Below are 17,522 nucleotides of genomic sequence, written 5' to 3'. Positions count from 1 at the left end.
GTACAAATATATTTAAATAAAATAAATAATTATTCATTTGTGTTATATATAGCTTAGAAAGCAAAATAAGATAGGTATTCCTACTTCCGGGTCGTGATTCGGTCAATGCCTCATATGATATCACAGAAAGGATGACAAGGCTTTTATGATATTAGACCGTGGAGAGAACAGGTCGCTTCGCTTCGTCGTCTATCCATCGTTCGGTCAGTTCAAATGTAGTAGGAGTTGTAGCAGACACAAATAGACCCCTTTTCTTCTCGCGCATTCGCTTCCTCTGAGTGAGTGATGAGGTGTTAAACTGTCCAATCTGAGGATTTGCGCACGAATACAAATTGACCCCTAGGGACCAGACAGCTTCCGGTCCCAGAAGAAAACTCTCTCTTACGCTACCAGCCTTCGTCGGTGCTAGACGCCTGTTCTCTTCGCTGCTCCTACTAAAGGTATTGACGACAGCCGCGGGTTGTAACTACCTCGTAAGGCAGTGGAGACCCGACTCTACTTTCTTCCTTCAGTACGCTTTGCAAATAAACCTTTCCCTTGTTAAGTTGAAGAAGTTGTTTGTCATTGTTCATAGAATTGTGTTATTTTATTTTATTAGGGAAATTCCCTAAAATGGTGACTCCGTCGTGATAACACATTTCCGAACAGACACTTCTTTCGCTTTTTAACAGGGTAAGGCGCGCATTTTAAAAACCAGCACATGGTTTCCAACCACACACATAAACAGACAACGGATTCGGGAGAGCACATTTAAAACTTAAAAAAAAAAAAAGACGTTATTTCCCTCTCTTCCTTATCGTTTTTTTCCCGTTATATATATATATATATATATATATTATAAACTAAGGAGCATACAAAAAAACAAAAAAAAAAAAAACAAAGAAAAAACACCCTTTTCTTTCACAACGGCGGGCTACACATAAAAAAAAAGAACGCCAACCTACAAAAAGAGGTGACACTTTCTTGGTGTACGAAAAAGAAAAAACTCAACAAAAAAAAAAAAAAAAAAAAAAAAAAAAAAAAGAACTTTCACGAAGTTTTTCCGCATTAGCACTCTTCGGCCAAAATGTAAGTACTTAAAGAGTTCATTTATCTTCAGGTTCACACACATTTATAAAAAAAAAAAAAAAAAAAAAAAAAAACCCATATTGTCCACATTTTTTTTTGCTTCACGGCTCTTCCTGATATAATTTTGTTTTAGCTTTATTTCATGGTAATTTTGTTTCTTTCTTCTCCTCCCCCATTAGCCTGTTAAAATTTTTTTTTTTGTATTGTCTCTGTTTAAAGATTTTCTCCATATTTCTCCTTTCTTCTCCACGTGGTCCATATTCGGCGTCCTTTCAGATTTCGGATACATTATATATATATATTTTTTTTAAAATATTTGGTATTTACTTTCGGTAGTGACGATGACAACGTTGCCTGCCTTCGCTGGGGACGTCCGGGTCTGGTTTGCTCAACTCGAGTCTTATTTTGCGGCGAACAACGTGTCAGAGCAAACGAAGCTGCACATTTTATTCAGTGCCTTCCCCGCGTCATTGACTCCTGCGGTCAAGGACTTAATAACGGACACCCAGTTAAACTCCACTTACGATAGCATAAAACGGGAGGTGCTACTACGGACGTCCGTGTCGGCGGAAAAGCGTTTTCAAACGCTGGTCCATGACGAGCACTTAGGTGACCGCAGGCCGACGGAACTACTCCGTAGAATGAGGGAACTGGCAGAGGACGTCCCTCCTGACAGTGCCTTAATTAAGCAGCTCTTTTTCTCAAGGCTGCCGGCGCAGGTAAAGGCCATACTTGCGCCAATGTTTGAAAAACACACCGTCGATGTAGTAGCAGCATCGGCGGACAAGGTCATGGACTTTGTGAGGGGGCCTACCACCGCGGCGATTCCACAACAGCCTGCTGAGGTACCCGCAGGCACCGCAAATGTAAGACAGGATGCTACATCGGTGGCTATACTAACGGCCATCGAACGCCTCACTAGAGAGGTGAGCAAGCTCAATATGGGCAGGTCGCACTCACCCAGACGCCGCTACAAAAGCCGCTCATCTTCCCCGCACCACCGTCGCCGTGCAAACATGCCGGGACTATGTTTTTATCATAGTCGCTATGGCGCTGAAGCACGGAATTGTAAAATGCCCTGCACTTTTAACAACCAGGGAAACTAAATTGTGGAAAGACGAGCACGGCAAACTTTCCACAAAATGCAAATAACCGTGCCTATTTCGTCACTGACGTAAAATCTCAAGCACGTTGCTTGGTAGACACTGGCGCTGTTTGTAGTATATGGCCACTTAGGCTACTTAAAGAAAGGCCACCAGTGTCATTGATAACACTGCAAGCGGTGAACCATTCACCTATCCCCACGTACGGTCAAATTTCATGTTCTCTGGACTTGAATTTACGGAGAGACTTTACGTGGGTTTTCACTGTAGCAGATCTACCGTACCCCATACTAGGCGCGGATTTCTTGCATAATTTTAATTTAATGGTCGACATGCGCAGACGCCGGCTGATAGACGCTAGCACGGAACTTTCCGTCCCTGGCTCGTTATCTAATGCCCCATCTATCAGCCCGGTATTTTTCATTGCCGCTGCAAATGACCCATACCATGAGGTGCTACACTCCTACCCGGAGTTAACCAATTTAAATTTTGTGGTGAGCAAACCCACGCACACCACAAAACATCATATTGAGACCACAGGTGCTCCTGTGTTCTCACGCCCTCGTCGCCTTCCTGTGGATAAACTTAAAGCAGCGAAGGCAGAATTTAATCATATGCTACAGTTGGGAATTATACGCCCCTCGTCCAGTCCTTGGGCTTCCCCTCTGCATATGGTTCCAAAACGAGACGGAGATTGGCGTCCAACTGGGGACTATAGACGACTCAATGCCATGACGGTACCTGATCGTTACCCAATCCCGCATATTCAGGACTTTGCTTCCTCTCTGCATGGCTGTAAGACTTTCTCTAAGCTAGATCTGGTTAAGGCTTACCATCAGATCCCGGTGAATCCGGCCGACATACCCAAGACTGCGGTTACAACCCCATTTGGAGCGTTTGAATTTCTTACTATGCCTTTCGGCCTACGTAACGCTGCCAGTACTTTTCAGCGCTTTATGGATGAAGTAGTGCGTGATTTAGATTTCGTCTATAACTATATAGATGACATTCTCGTGGCTAGTGCCTCACCTGAGGAACACGTCACTCACCTCCGCCTACTTTTTGAACGGTTTCAGCAATACCAAGTGAGGATTAACCCTGGTAAATGCGTTTTCGGTGTTACGTCACTAGTTTTCCTGGGCCACATTATCAGCCCAGACGGTATATCTCCGTTGCCGGAAAAGGTGAAGGCTCTACAAGACCTTCAACCGCCCACTTCACTTCGCCAACTTAGGCACTTCCTTGGTCTGTTGAATTACTACAGACGCTTTATCCCACACTGTGCGGATCTCTTAGCTCCTCTTTCCGACCTGTTACGTAACAGGAAGAAGAAAAACGAGCAGATCTCACTTAATGAGATCCAACTTAAAGCATTTGCGGAAGTGAAAAATAAACTAGCGACGACATCTTTGCTGGCACATCCTGTACCCGATGCCCAGTTTTCACTGGTCGTTGATGCATCGGGCACAGCTGTAGGTGCAGTGCTGCAACAGCAGCACCAACAACAGTTACAACCTCTAGCATACTTTTCGCGACAGCTGAAACCGGCCGAACAACGTTACAGCACGTTGGCCGCGAACTACTGGCAATGTACCTCGCAGTGAAACACTTCCAACATTCACTCGAGGGCCGACAATTTGTGATCTACACCGATCACCGTCCGCTTACATACGCACTGCGTGCTAAGCCGGACAAATATTCTCCCCGCGAAACACGTCATTTGGACTTTGTTTCGCAGTTTACTAGTGATATCCGACATATCGCGGGTGAGCAGAACGCAGCAGCAGACGCATTGTCTCGCCTGCCCATCAATTCTCTGTCCTCACCATCGGATATCGATTTGCAACAGATGGCCTTGGACCAGCCAAGTCTGGACACGTTGGATACATCGTCACCTGAATTCGGGACTTGCAAATTCGCATATCTGCCCGTGCCTACTTCTGACACGCAGATCATCTGTGACACCTCAACGGATTCACCTCGACCATTCGTTCCAACGACCCACCGTAGAGTTGTTTTCGACACTCTACACAACCTGGCACACCCCGGACGCAAAGCCACAGTAAAGCTGATTACAGCTAGATTTTTCTGGCCTAACATGAGGCGTGACATCATTGCTTGGTCACGTTCCTGTGTATCCTGCCAAAAATCAAAGGTGCACGAGCATATCCGCGCACCCCTTGGAACATTCAGCACCCCAGACGCTCGGTTTAGCCATGTTCACATTGACTTGGTTGGACCATGGCCGGTCAGTCAGGGATTCACTTATCTCCTGACCTGCATAGACCGTTTCACACGGTGGCCAGAAGCCATCCCACTTAGTGACATTTCGGCTGAATCTGTAGCGCGAGCCCTTATATCAGGCTGGATATCGCGCTACGGAGTTCCCACTACAATCACCACTGATCGTGGTGCACAATTCGAATCCCACCTATTCCGGGAACTGTCCAAGATCCTCGGGATCACTCGCATTCGGACAACAAGCTATCACCCTGCTTCAAATGGGATGATAGAACGCTTCCATCGCCAATTGAAAGCTGCATTACGCGCTTACCCTGATCAACAGCGATGGAGCGAGTACATACCGGTCATCCTTCTTGGCTGTCGGGCATCAATCAAGGAGGACCTGGGATATTCCGCAGCCGAACTGGTCTATGGAGCACCTCTATCGTTGCCAGGTCAGATGCTGACCCCGATAGAGGATATATCAACTGACACAGCTCTATATGTCAACAGACTACGAGCTTATCTCAGTAAGCTACCGCCGATGCACCCTAGGGAACAGACCATTAAATCTTTGATTCCGAAGGACATAGCGACATGGACTCACGTATTCCTTAGAAAGGACGCAGTAAAAGCCCCCCTAACTCCACCTTACACTGGCCCTTATCGCGTGCTTTCACGCACTGATAAAACTTTTATCCTAGACATTAGTGGTAAAAAAGAGACAGTATCGGTAGATAGGGTAAAAAGAGCCTTTCTGGACACATTAACACCTGAGCCACACATTCCTCCAACATACACACAGCATAATCATACACCTGAGGTAAATGTTCCACGTGAGAACAATTATGTGACCACTACACGTAGTGGTCGACGGGTACATTGGCCGAAGAGACTTTGCAAAACAGTGTATTTCTGTTGAAAAAGAACATTTTTTCTTCTCTCCTTTTTAGAGCAGAACGTTTTCTGCAAATATTCCAACTTTTCACAGAAAAGTAAGAACATTTTTTTCTGCAAGAAAATAACCTAAAGAGACGGACATTTCTTATTCTATTTTTCTTTCTGCTATTTGTTATGCTACCTTTCTCTCTGTCGGCTTTCAGCCTAAGCAGGGGGTTATGTAGCAGACACAAATAGACCCCTTTTCTTCTCGCGCATTCGCTTCCTCTGAGTGAGTGATGAGGCGTTAAACTGTCCAATCTGAGGATTTGCGCACGAATACAAATTGACCCCTAGGGACCAGACAGCTTCCGGTCCCAGAAGAAAACTCTCTCTTACGCTACCAGCCTTCGTCGGTGCTAGACGCCTGTTCTCTTCGCTGCTCCTACTAAAGGTATTGACGACAGCCGCGGGTTGTAACTACCTCGTAAGGCAGTGGAGACCCGACTCTACTTTCTTCCTTCAGTACGCTTTGCAAATAAACCTTTCCCTTGTTAAGTTGAAGAAGTTGTTTGTCATTGTTCATAGAATTGTGTTATTTTATTTTATTAGGGAAATTCCCTAAAGAGTTATTTCTTTTTTTTTTTTTTTTCTTTAGCCCCTAAAAGTGCCAACAAGGTAAGAATCCAAAATCTTTACTTATTTTATTGGTCATGATTTAGGTAGTATGTAGCCTTGTTTTTGATAAGAATATATTCAGTATTTCTTATACGTTCGGCAGTTACATTTCTCATTCCACGTGAAAGTCTTGAAACCCTTTTTTTTTTTGTATCGCATGTGTCTGATATCGCTGTCATGTCCATCTCCTTTTCTTTGTATTTTATTTGTTTTCATTTTATTTTTTTAAAATGTACATAGGGGAAGTCGGGGTAAGTTGAGCCAATTTTCCATTTTGGCTCTTCAGAACCCAAACGACTAATTATTTTGCAAAGATGAGTGTATTATTATAAAATTCTTTTATTTGGGAACATTTTGAAACAAGTTGCAGTTTTCTGCTAGTAGACCTAAACCGACCATGTGCTTTACAAAAATGCATATCAAATGGCTCAACTTGCCCCGACCATGGGGCAAGTTGATCCAACCTCTGGGGTAAGTTGTGCCACACAGGGGTAAGTTGTGCCACGCAAAAATGTGTTGCAAATAAAGAAAGAACAAGCCCAAAATTGTTGCTGTGGTTATAAAACAAATTATAATAATGAAGTAGAAATGTTAATTACAGCGAATGAACCAGCACAAAATTTGAAACATATATCTGAAAGTAAGTTAATGAAGTTGCCACTGTGACAAGTCACAGCTGAAAACGAGCTGGCTAGAACAACGGACAGAACTGCCAACACTATTTGGCTGTGGCAGCTTGTAAACAACATCTTCTGCATTGAAACCTGCTTCGTCCTTTGGGTTTGGAACAAACACAGGCTTGTCCGTTCCTACCTTCCCAGCAACTTTTTGAAGGAAAACACCTTCAAACTCAAAGTCCTCCCTGTTGAGAGTGTCAACCCGGACAATATAGTTCACAGTTCGTGATTTGCCAGCACATTTGACAACCACAAAGTCACCTTCGATTATTGGGCTATCCAGATCAATATCACCATCATTATCTGATGACACATCATCAAATTCAAAATCTGAATCATCAGTGTCACTTGAACATGGGGTTTTAGATCTAGGGGGACATGACTTTTTCCCACCAGCATTGAACAAACACTGCTTTGGTTTTGTTAATAGGCTCCTCTTTCTATTTTCAGAAACGGCTATCAGCTTCTGTCGTTCAGGGCTGTCAGTCAAAATCTTTGAGCTGCCCTTTTTGTGACCACCTCTTCTTGCTTTCTTGGTGCTGCTTTCGGAAATGGCTGAATTACAGATGGTGAAATGTATGGACGATGCATGACATCATGTGAGCTAGATGAAACACAAGACCCAGATGTGGATGGTTGCATAAGATCATCTTCTTGCTGTTTTTGTGGTCGGACATCATCACTGTGCACGGGCAAGACTGCTCCAGGAACTTCACCTGATGGTCCTGCATGTTCCACAGTAGAATTTGCCTCAAGGCTTTCTGCAGCCACATTTTGCCTCTCCTGGCATGTTTAGCCAATCAGGCGCCTCCAAATGGAATAACCCACCATGCCTGACTAATTGTAGGCTAGTCCATAATGGTGGAGAGGGGAGGTAAGTGCATTCTTGATTCTACAATGATAATAATAATAATGTTAAAAATAATAATGATAATAGTAATAATAAAAATAATTATTATTATTAGAATAACAAAGCGCCTGTACAGCATGCAAATTCCTATCCAAGCACGGCTTACACATCTTAAACATTTACCAGGTAACCCATAGATCTAATTCTTATACAAGTAGAGCATGTAACTTATACAACATGCATTTTGAATTCACTCTATAACAGGCCTACTGATGAGGTTGCACATTCATCTGTTTCTTGAAAACGTGTAAAAAGACATATGGGGCACCGATGGCATGTCCCCCCCCCCCGAGGCATTATGGAACAAAAATCATCTTTTGTGGGTGGGGAAATGCCCCCTTGGAGCCGTGCCTGCCCGATGGTATTAACTTCTTCTCCCCCTTTGTCAGCGGTGCCCACCATGGTTGGGCGCTGTGGAGAAAATTTTGATCTTCAAAATCCCAGATGGCAGGAAAATGACCTTCCAGACTTGTTTTTTCCTTTAATCTGCTCCAATAAACAGTGCTAAATTCTAGTATTTGATCATTAAACTTGTTTTAGGACATGTCGAGAAGAAAGGTCAGCTAGAGGAGAGGTTTGGGTCGGAGAGCGAGTCACTCACTGTTGTATTACACTAAACATGCAATCCAATATCAACAGCTTGGCAAAATTAATTATTAATGTTGCAATACAGGATGATACAAATCACGTACATAATGAAACTAATTACTTACACAGCAAAACGAATCATGAAAACAACACAACATAGACATCGAAAAAGAACACAACATAGCAAAAGACAGATTAACGCATTTATTGGAGGATCAAAAAGTTATGGAACAAAAACATCATCTAGGGACGTTTTGAGGCACAAATGGATAAACATGGAAGAAACATGGAAGTAAATGTTCAGGGCAAAAGGGCCATGCCTAGCTCCTTTGACGATTTCCCGAGTAGGTCAATCAGTCTGTCCCTATCTAAACCCCTCAAAATCTTTCGTTCGATTGACATACGCAGTAAGCCCTCCAATCTCTCTTGGCCCATTGTGGAGTGTAATCTTGTTTTAACCCATTTGAGGGTTGAGAAAGACCGCTCCGCGGAACAGGAAATGATGGGTATCGCCACTGCGATGGCATACACGCGAACAAGTGTGGGATATGCATCAATCAACTGAAACTTTGCATTAGTGAGAATAGCTAAATAGTCTATAAATGTGCGAACTTTGGCAGATGCACGATCTTCTGGAGTGACAGTAGCTTCATGGGATGGATCGCAAAAGCCATCATCACTCTCTGCAGCTGACAGTGACACGTCTTCGCTATCCAGCTCCACGGCGCTGTTGTTATCAAAAATAAACATTTTGAATGCGGATGAAAAGCTAAACAACTCTTTAGCACATTGATGCGAATCAATTCCATACATGTTGCAAAATTCTCGGATGTTTTGTTCCACATGGACAGTTGTTGGAAATCGTTCCTGGAAATTGGGGAATACTCGGGGAGAAAACACACTGAACGCTTCTAAAACATGCCTGCTTTGCGCAAAACGGTCATGTATCCCAGAGATGACGGAATCCAACGCGATGTAGAATACATCTCGGCGCCACTTTTCCTGGGCTGATGCAGCAGGCTCATCAAATGCAAGTTCGCCAGGCATGCGTTTCTTCCTTGCAACACATCTCTCCTCCCATTCAATTTCAGAAAAATCGTTCTCCAATCCATCCATGATCATCTCGAAGTTCATACAGCTGTTTCAACGCAGTGTCAAGTAGATCCAAAGCCTTACCAAAGTCTATGTTTACTGATTGTAGTGTGCGACTGAGTGGTCTAGTAATTGCAAATATCTCACGAAAGAGAAATGCGCTAGCCAAAAACTGCTTGGAAGAAAATGTTTTCCTCATCCCATCTGCAAGACTCCGTTTTTCCAAATCAAACTTCTTGCCTGCAATTACTGATTCAAGAGTGCGCAGCACAGCATCGTAACGCTCCAGGAACATATCAAGAGAAAACTCTCTGGCACTCCAACAGACAGTGTCGATTCGTTTTAGGGAACGTACAAAGAGACCGGCATCTTGTTGATGTTCTTCAAAGATTTGATTAATGGGATGCGACTTTGAGACCATGACATAGAGCGATTGAAGGTTTTCAAATAGTTCTGCGACGTCAACAGATACACATGCTGCGTCCCTCAAAACCAAATTTAGGGTATGAGCGTAGCAATGTACAAAAATAACATGTTTTCCTGCAACTTCTTTCAATTTTACCTGCAGGCCATTGTACTTCCCTGACATGTTTGAGGCACCGTCATATGTCTGTGATACTAGACTTGACAATGGAAGCGTCAAATTCTCTAACTCGCCAACAATGTTGTTGAACAATTAATCTGCTGTCGTTGATTGAACCTTTGTGCAGAACAACAGGTGCTCGCTAACCTCTCCGTCCTTGTCTACAATACAGACACAAACACTCAACTGTTCTCGTTTAGCAACGTCTGGTGTTGTGTCAGCAATAAGTGCCCATGCCATACAGTCCTTTATAAGTGTCGCTATCTCAGATACAATTTCCTTGCTTATGATATCTATCACTTTGTTCTGAATATCACCACTCAAAAAAGTTCGCTTGGAACCAACGAGAAAAGTCACCTTTATTCGTCCCAGCTTTTTTCTCCTCCTACACTTGATGATCATTTTTGACTTTTTCGAGATGCGATGCAATCACCTCATCATATTTTGCAAGAAATTTCAAAGTCTCCAAAAAATTTCCCACATTAACTGAAGGGTCAGCTGCTAATGATTTGCGATGACTGCGGAAAGCAAGTTCTTGTTCTCCTAGCAAGATGACTGTATCAATGACACGCTTCATTACATTCCTGTTCGCTTCCACGTGCCTCTTTCTCTGCTCTTCTTGGGCTCGGCTTTGTAAATCAAGAACACCTTCTAATGATTTGCGCTGCACGAACATTACTTGCGCAAGTTTCGCATCGATGTGTGATTGGGATGCCTTGAGCATTTGAACAGATTCATATTGTTTCTTCCAATTGGAGAACGCAGCTTGAACAAAGGCGTTTCCTTGATTCCGGCGTTGATGCTCCCCACGGAGAACTGCATCAGAGAATAACAGACATGGTATACAGAATAGAGCATCCTTCTCGAGACAATACGTTAACCACGATCGTTTGCTGCCATCGTGCCGTCGAAACACTTGTTCAGAACAGCAACGATCTCGTTGACCGATCTTCTTCTTCTGCTCAGATAAGACCTCTTTCACAGGCTGACAGGCAACTTTTTCCAGAAGGGCATGCTTCTCATCGCTTGATGTAACTTTTCTAACTACTTCTGCTGCCTTGAATATTCTGTCAGTGGCTGGGTATTCAGCGAGTCCATCAGTATCATAATTGTCAGCATCGCTTAGAGATTTGTCAGAATCTGAATCAGTGTCCAGAGGGACTTCAGGTCCAACTTTTTTGTTTCCAATGGTACTCTCAGTTTCGCAATCAGAACCAACAGTTTGGTCGCTTAAGACCACAGGGGATTCCGATACACCCCATTTTGGTGCCTCCCAGAAACCTTGGCAGGGGGGGGGGCCTGGTCCCCCGCCCCCCCCCCCTGCCACCAGGCTAATGGCCATTGGAAGCAATAATGTAAGCAGAGTTGGATAAATGTTGAAAGCGACTGTAAAATGTGTTGATGCGATTGCAAGTGTACAATGTTCTGTAACATCCTGGCAAAAAGATGTTCCTTACAGATACGTTATCAAGGTCATATATACATGGAGTAAATAGTGAATATATAGATGATGAAGATGTCAAGGAAACTGAATATGTTCCTGTGACAGAGGCAGTGGCGGCTCGTGCCTGATATTAGTGGGGGTGCTGCTTCAAAAATTTTACGTATTGTTATAATATCGTGTAAAAGAAATTCGAATATATGAATAAATATTTAATCAAATAATAAACAAACATTCAAATAAGTATTCAAATATATAACAAAGACAAATAATCACAAATGGATAATACGCAAAAACTTTTTTATTAAAAATATGTTTTAAATTATGTACACTTTACAGAATAATAAAAATAATATATACATTTATTCCTTTTAAACTTTTCAGATTAAATAAAAGTTTGCGCTTTTTTTTGTATTTTGCAAACAAACGAAAAACATTTTTAAAAATACATTTTATTTACAATTTTTTAATAACTTATTTTTTATAAAAACAAAAAAGAAAAACTTTGAAATTTACCTGCCTCCCCACGAGGGTTAATTTAGGAGTTTACTATTTGAAAATAGCGTTTTATTTAATAACTGCTTTATTTACAAAATTCATTTTTAAAAAAAGTATTTATAACAAAACGTATTTGTAAATAAAATATAAAATAAAAAAAAGTTTACATTTTTATATAGTGAGCAAACAAACAAAAATATTTAAAGATACAAAATTTTATTTACAAATCTTTTAACAATTTGCATTTTATATAAAAAGAACAAACATACTTGGTTATTTGCTGACATTCCCATGCCGGTAAAGATCGACATAAAGTGGAAATTTATTATAAGAAAATAGGATGTCATATATAAGCATTATAAAACATCAAATTTTAATGTAGCTTCCTCCCCAAAGAAAACAAAAAATTCAAATTGTCTCAGTCCAGAAGGATTTCTAATTACTTTTTTTAATGCGTATTATCTGTCCCATCTACTAACAAATTCAATGTAAAGTTTTAAAATGCATAATTATAAAAGTGTTTTTCTTTACAAACCTTGTGTAAAAACACATTTTTCAAAGTGTAAAACTTCTAACATTGTCCTCGTTGGAGGCAAATAAATGCTAATTTTTTATATCTAAAACATACAAGTTAAAAAGATTTCTAACTAAAATGTATTTTCAACATAAACTGTTTCTTCGCTTGTTTGCTTCTAGGAAAAAATGTAAATTTTTTTTTATTTTGTAAATTTTAGTTGTTGCAAAATAAATAGCATTTAAAACTACTTAAAACAAACAAACAAAAAGGCAGGTAGATGGAAAAGTAACTTCATTTTATGGTAAGATTTATTTATTGTATATTTGGTTTTTACCCTTAGTCGCGTGTTACCTTCACTGCTAAATCCCCGAATACTTAAAAAAAAAAGTTTCTGCATATTATATATTTCCGTCTGCTACCGAATTAAATCGCAACGCTAAAAGTGTTCGTATTTAAAAAAAAAAAGAAAAAGCACAATATTTTATGTACAAGAACACGTTATATGCAGATTTTAATAATAATAAAAAAATGTAAATAAGCCACCTTTTCGTTTGTTTGTTTTTTTTTGTTTTTTTTTTCAATAACGATTTTATCATATCTATCTGGCGCACACTCTAAGCAAACAACGAATTTCACGACAGTTCCTCCAGCGGCGTTCATCAGCTGTTTATAGCATCTAAAGTGCACATGCGCACAAGAGAATTTCATCAAGAAAGTGTAACTGTGAATTTCACAGCTCCAAGCAAGGTTTATTTTTTATTTTTATATGAATTTGGAGATACCGACATTAAACTTAATGATTTTATAATGTAAACATAGAAAAAAAATAAATAATAATAATAATAATAATAATAATAATAATAATAATAATAATAATAATAATAAAAACAACCGTATTATTTTAAATTTTATCATTAATATTGTGTAGAAATAAGTTGGGGGTGCTGCACTGCTGCAGTTCCACAGCTCCATGCATGAGCCGCCACTGATAAAAAGTTCAAGGTGATTTTTACAAATATTTAAGACAGCGCTGAATCAATGACCATCGACGTTCCCTCTGTGATTTTGAAACAAGGAAGAAGAAAAATGTCTGTAATATACATATATAGTGCTACATCTGCTACCAAACCTTGGATGACTATTAAAAGCGTGAAAATAATTTACGTGTTTTTAGATACAATATTATAGGAGATACAAAGAGGATTCAAAGGTTGAAACAAGAGAGCAAGAGGTATGCTAAATCTGTATGTTCTGGAAAATCTACAACAATGTAGTAAATAATGGGAAATCAAGAATTCCTCCACTGTCCAAAAATTATGATTTTTTGCACAGCAACCGAGAAGGCTAATATGCTCGCCAGTCGGTTTGCCTATACTCCGCATTGAGAAGGTGCATGCTATCATAAAAACCTGGACACCTCAAAAGCATGTGGACCCAATTTTATCCCGGCTGTGCTATAAAAAAATCCTCTGCTGATGTTGCTCCAGTTCTCTCCAAATTTAACAACAAATACCTTAACAAATCTTGCTTTCCTGACTGCTGGAAAACTGCTTCTGTGTTACCAGTTTACAAGAATCATGGCGAAAGAACTGACCCATCAAATTATCGCCCCATTAGCCTCTTCCCGATTTTCCCAAAAAATATTTGAGTCCATAATTAATAAAGCTATAGTCAATCACCTTACAGCTGCTAAACTTCTGACAGAATAACAATATGGATTTAGGCAAGCCCGTACTACAGCAGATATCCTAACTATAATCTCTGAACGAATATACCATACACTAGACAAGGCAGGTGAGAGTAGAGCGGTAACCCGAAATATATCTAAGGCTTTTGATAGGGTATGACACGATGGTCTTCTCGGGAAAATCAGATTACACGGTATCACTGAACGAATATTTAACATAATTAAATCCTTAAATAAGAGAAGAATCCAGGTTGTTTTCGACGGTCATGCATCTAAACAATATGATATAAATGTGGGAGTACGTCAGGGGTCTATCATTGGACGTTTATTATTCTTAATATTAATAAATGACCTCCCTCATAAAATTGTCTCTGAGATCGGTATATTTGCTGATGACACCACGCTCTATAACAGACACGAGGGGCAAACAAATGAACACATATCTAAGGAAATGGCAGGAGCACTGGAGGGTGACTTCCAATTTGTAGTGGAATGGGGACAAAAATGAATGGTCACATTCAATGCTGCCATGACTAAGCTCGTTTCTTTCAACAATTACAAAAAAAAAACGTTCTCAACCACAAATAGCTATGACTAAAGGTATATAACCTGAAAGTTCTTCTTTCAAACTCTTCGATTTAACATTCGCAGGGAACATGAGTTGGGGCAGATACAGATACATGGAGAGCATTGCCAAGGCCATTGCGGGGAAGGTAGGCTCTCTATAAAGAAAAATGGAGGTGGTGATTTTGAAATCGTGACAAATGTTCATCATTTTATCTTAAGTTCCAACAGTGTAAAATTAAGTTTAACGTGTTTTTTAAAGAATCAGTTTTGGAAGCGGAAATCAGAGTACTTTTTTTCGATTGTAATACTGATTCTGATACCCTGAAAAATTCTGATTTTTCCGATTCCTGATTCCAATTAATCGTTCCAACACTACTTTCTACACCCACGCAAATTCTGCGGGCATAAAAACTAAGATTTTGTCTTTTTGCCTGGACGTAGTTGTAAGCACTCCACATGACACAGGCCCTGACTTTTCATCCAATCATTATTCGAAAATAAACGTATTTTTGTAAATATTTTTTGACGGTCTTCAGAAGCCAGTTGAGATCTTTAAAAACTCATCACGTGCCAAAAAGAGTCAGTCGAGCCCAGCCAGCATGCTGTAAACAACAGCACCGATTCCGTCTACAGGATGTTAAACTCGTGCGCACCCATTGTTTAATTTTCTATGTGGAAATGGACTTTTTACCCTTTTTTTATTCTTTGCTGAAGTCAGCAATTGACTTTTAGGTTGTTTAATCACTTTATAAAGAACATTTTATTACCTCAGTCGCAGGAATTTTTTCTATCTCATTTCATAAACAACATTTTATTACCTCAGCCACAGCATATTTTTACTTCATTTTTTTTACCTCAGTCACAGGAATTTTTCTACTTCATCACATAAAGAACATTTTATTACCTCAGTCACAGGAAGAGATCTCAATTAAGAAGAAACTTTCTGGTCTTCTCTTTTCACTTATTTACGGTTTTGAGAAAATAAATTTTGTATAAAATTTATTCTCCGCCTCAGTCATCTTTGTATTGATTGTTCAGCCCCATTTTACACATTATTTTGTATTTTTTTTTTAGTTAGCTGGACTAACATGAATACCCACAGTACCACAACAATGCCAAATAACTTGCTCTTACACCCTGCTTTATTTTTAAAGATACGTTACAACCAAGAATTTTTTCTATATAATGTATGCATATGAAGAGCTTCTATAATGTAATGAGAGAGCATATATCTCTGTTAGAGCATTGTCTGGGGGGTATGGTTTATAAACCATGCTTCACTTTCATTCTTACCAATCAACAGATTGATGAAAAAACACTATAGTTGCTATGGAAGGATGCTAGACTCTTCAGCGAGAGATTTGGTAGGTATTTTATGCAGGAATTTTGTGATACTGGAATCGATTGAATTTTATCTTTAACATTATTATTTCTGTTTTTCTCATTTCACCCTTGTTTTCGTTATGTGGTAAGAGCTAAGGTTCAAACATAACTACCTACCAGCATAAATTAATACTAAATGTAACACAAGTACAATAGGCAAATATTTATTGACAAACATGAAAACAGGGCAACACTGCAATATCAAACAACACAATAAAACACTACTCTCTTCAATAGTGGGTTTATCAGCTGAGTGGGGGGTCGTGCTCTAGAGTTCTACTGTGTTTCGTCCGACATTGTTTCACGAGGGGAGAATTTTCGTGCCGGCTCTACACGTGTCCAAACTCTGTCTACCCTTATCAAGGGACATAACTCCTTACCCTACACCGTAACCCGGTGTTGTTCCTTTTATTCCCTTACAGTACACCCCCGCAAATACGGCATACCTGAAAAATGAGCAATATGTTTAATTCTATTTACATAGATACAAAATTTTTAAAATGTGCCGGCCATCTGAGATGTCTACCTGACCATGTCTTTTTTTTTCAGCCACCTTCTGAAGCGTCATATCTGCTTGCATGGTGTTTTGGGGTGATACTTCCAGATAAGTCTCTTCCAGTGATGTGGGTTTTACCCTGTATACTGAACTGTTTTGCTCTTCATTCTTGATAAGAACCTAGAAAAACTTATTTTGTTTCTCCACAACCTTAAAGGGACCATGATACGGTGGTTGCAGGGAATGCGTCCTTGCTGTATCATTGATAAAGACGTGCGTACAAGTCTCTACACCCTTAGGTACATATGAGACCATGTTCTTATTCAAGCCTGTGGCAGAATACGCCATCTTTGCAATTTTTGTTGTTAGTTGATAAACAAACACTGTCATGTCCCAAACGTTTTTCAGTGCTTCGAAAAAATATTGCACTGGCAACCGCAATGTGGTTCCATATAGCCTCCTCTGCTGAGCACTCCATATCTCTTTTCACTGTGGTGCGCAGCCCAAACAATATTAGTGGAAGGTGTTCTAACCACCTTGCATTGTTCGTAAGCTGCACCCATAAGGAGTCTTTCAAACTGTGATGTAGTCGCTCAACCATACCGTTTGCTTGGGGGCGATAAGCCGTAGTGTGTATATTCTTGGTGTCCAAAAGTTTTGCTAGTTTATGAAAGAAGATATCTCACTACTGATGCAATTCTCTATCTATATAAAAGCCAAGTACGTCCAAGGATGGAATACTGTTACCATATCCGGGCAGGAGCTGCTAAAAACAGCTTATTCTGCCTTGACAGAGTACAAAATAGACTTCGTGGCTTAGTGGGGGATGCCCTTTTCTCTACCCTGCAACCTCTCTCCCACAGAAGAGACGTTGCGAGCCTGTCCTTGTTTTATCGTTATTTCCATGGCAGATGCTCGTCTGAACTCCAATCTCTGGTCCCCCCTCGCCAATCTTTCACGAAAAACACCCGTCTAGCTGAATCCACTGTGAAAAATTTCCCCCACTCTATATCTGTGCCTAAATCAAAATGCGGATTCCATGAACAAAGCTTCTTTCTTAGAACTGCACGCCTGTGGAACTCTGTTCCGTCTGCCTGCTTCCCTCCGGACTACAACTTGGATGTTTTCAAGT

General features: G+C 40.3%; 2 protein-coding genes across 2 annotated transcripts; both read right to left on the bottom strand.

Moving 5' to 3' along the window:
* Positions 1–8,426: 8,426 nt before the first annotated feature.
* On the bottom strand, positions 8,427–9,173 carry LOC145292820 (uncharacterized). Its single transcript, XM_080138862.1, has one exon. The coding sequence runs from the start codon at positions 9,171–9,173 to the stop codon at positions 8,427–8,429; it is 747 nt and encodes a 248-aa protein (XP_079994988.1).
* Positions 9,174–9,213: 40 nt separating this feature from the next.
* LOC145292819 (uncharacterized) lies at positions 9,214–9,807 on the bottom strand. The gene has a single exon (XM_080138861.1). The coding sequence runs from the start codon at positions 9,805–9,807 to the stop codon at positions 9,214–9,216; it is 594 nt and encodes a 197-aa protein (XP_079994987.1).
* Between the last annotated feature and the right edge of the window lie 7,715 nt (positions 9,808–17,522).

This window comes from Euprymna scolopes, chromosome 14 (assembly GCF_053919585.1).
Source record: "Euprymna scolopes isolate OS-2025 chromosome 14, ASM5391958v1, whole genome shotgun sequence".
NCBI classification, from domain to species: Eukaryota; Metazoa; Mollusca; class Cephalopoda; order Sepiida; family Sepiolidae; genus Euprymna; species Euprymna scolopes.
Note: the sequence above shows the minus strand (reverse complement) of the source record. Positions and strands in the feature narration are given on the sequence as shown.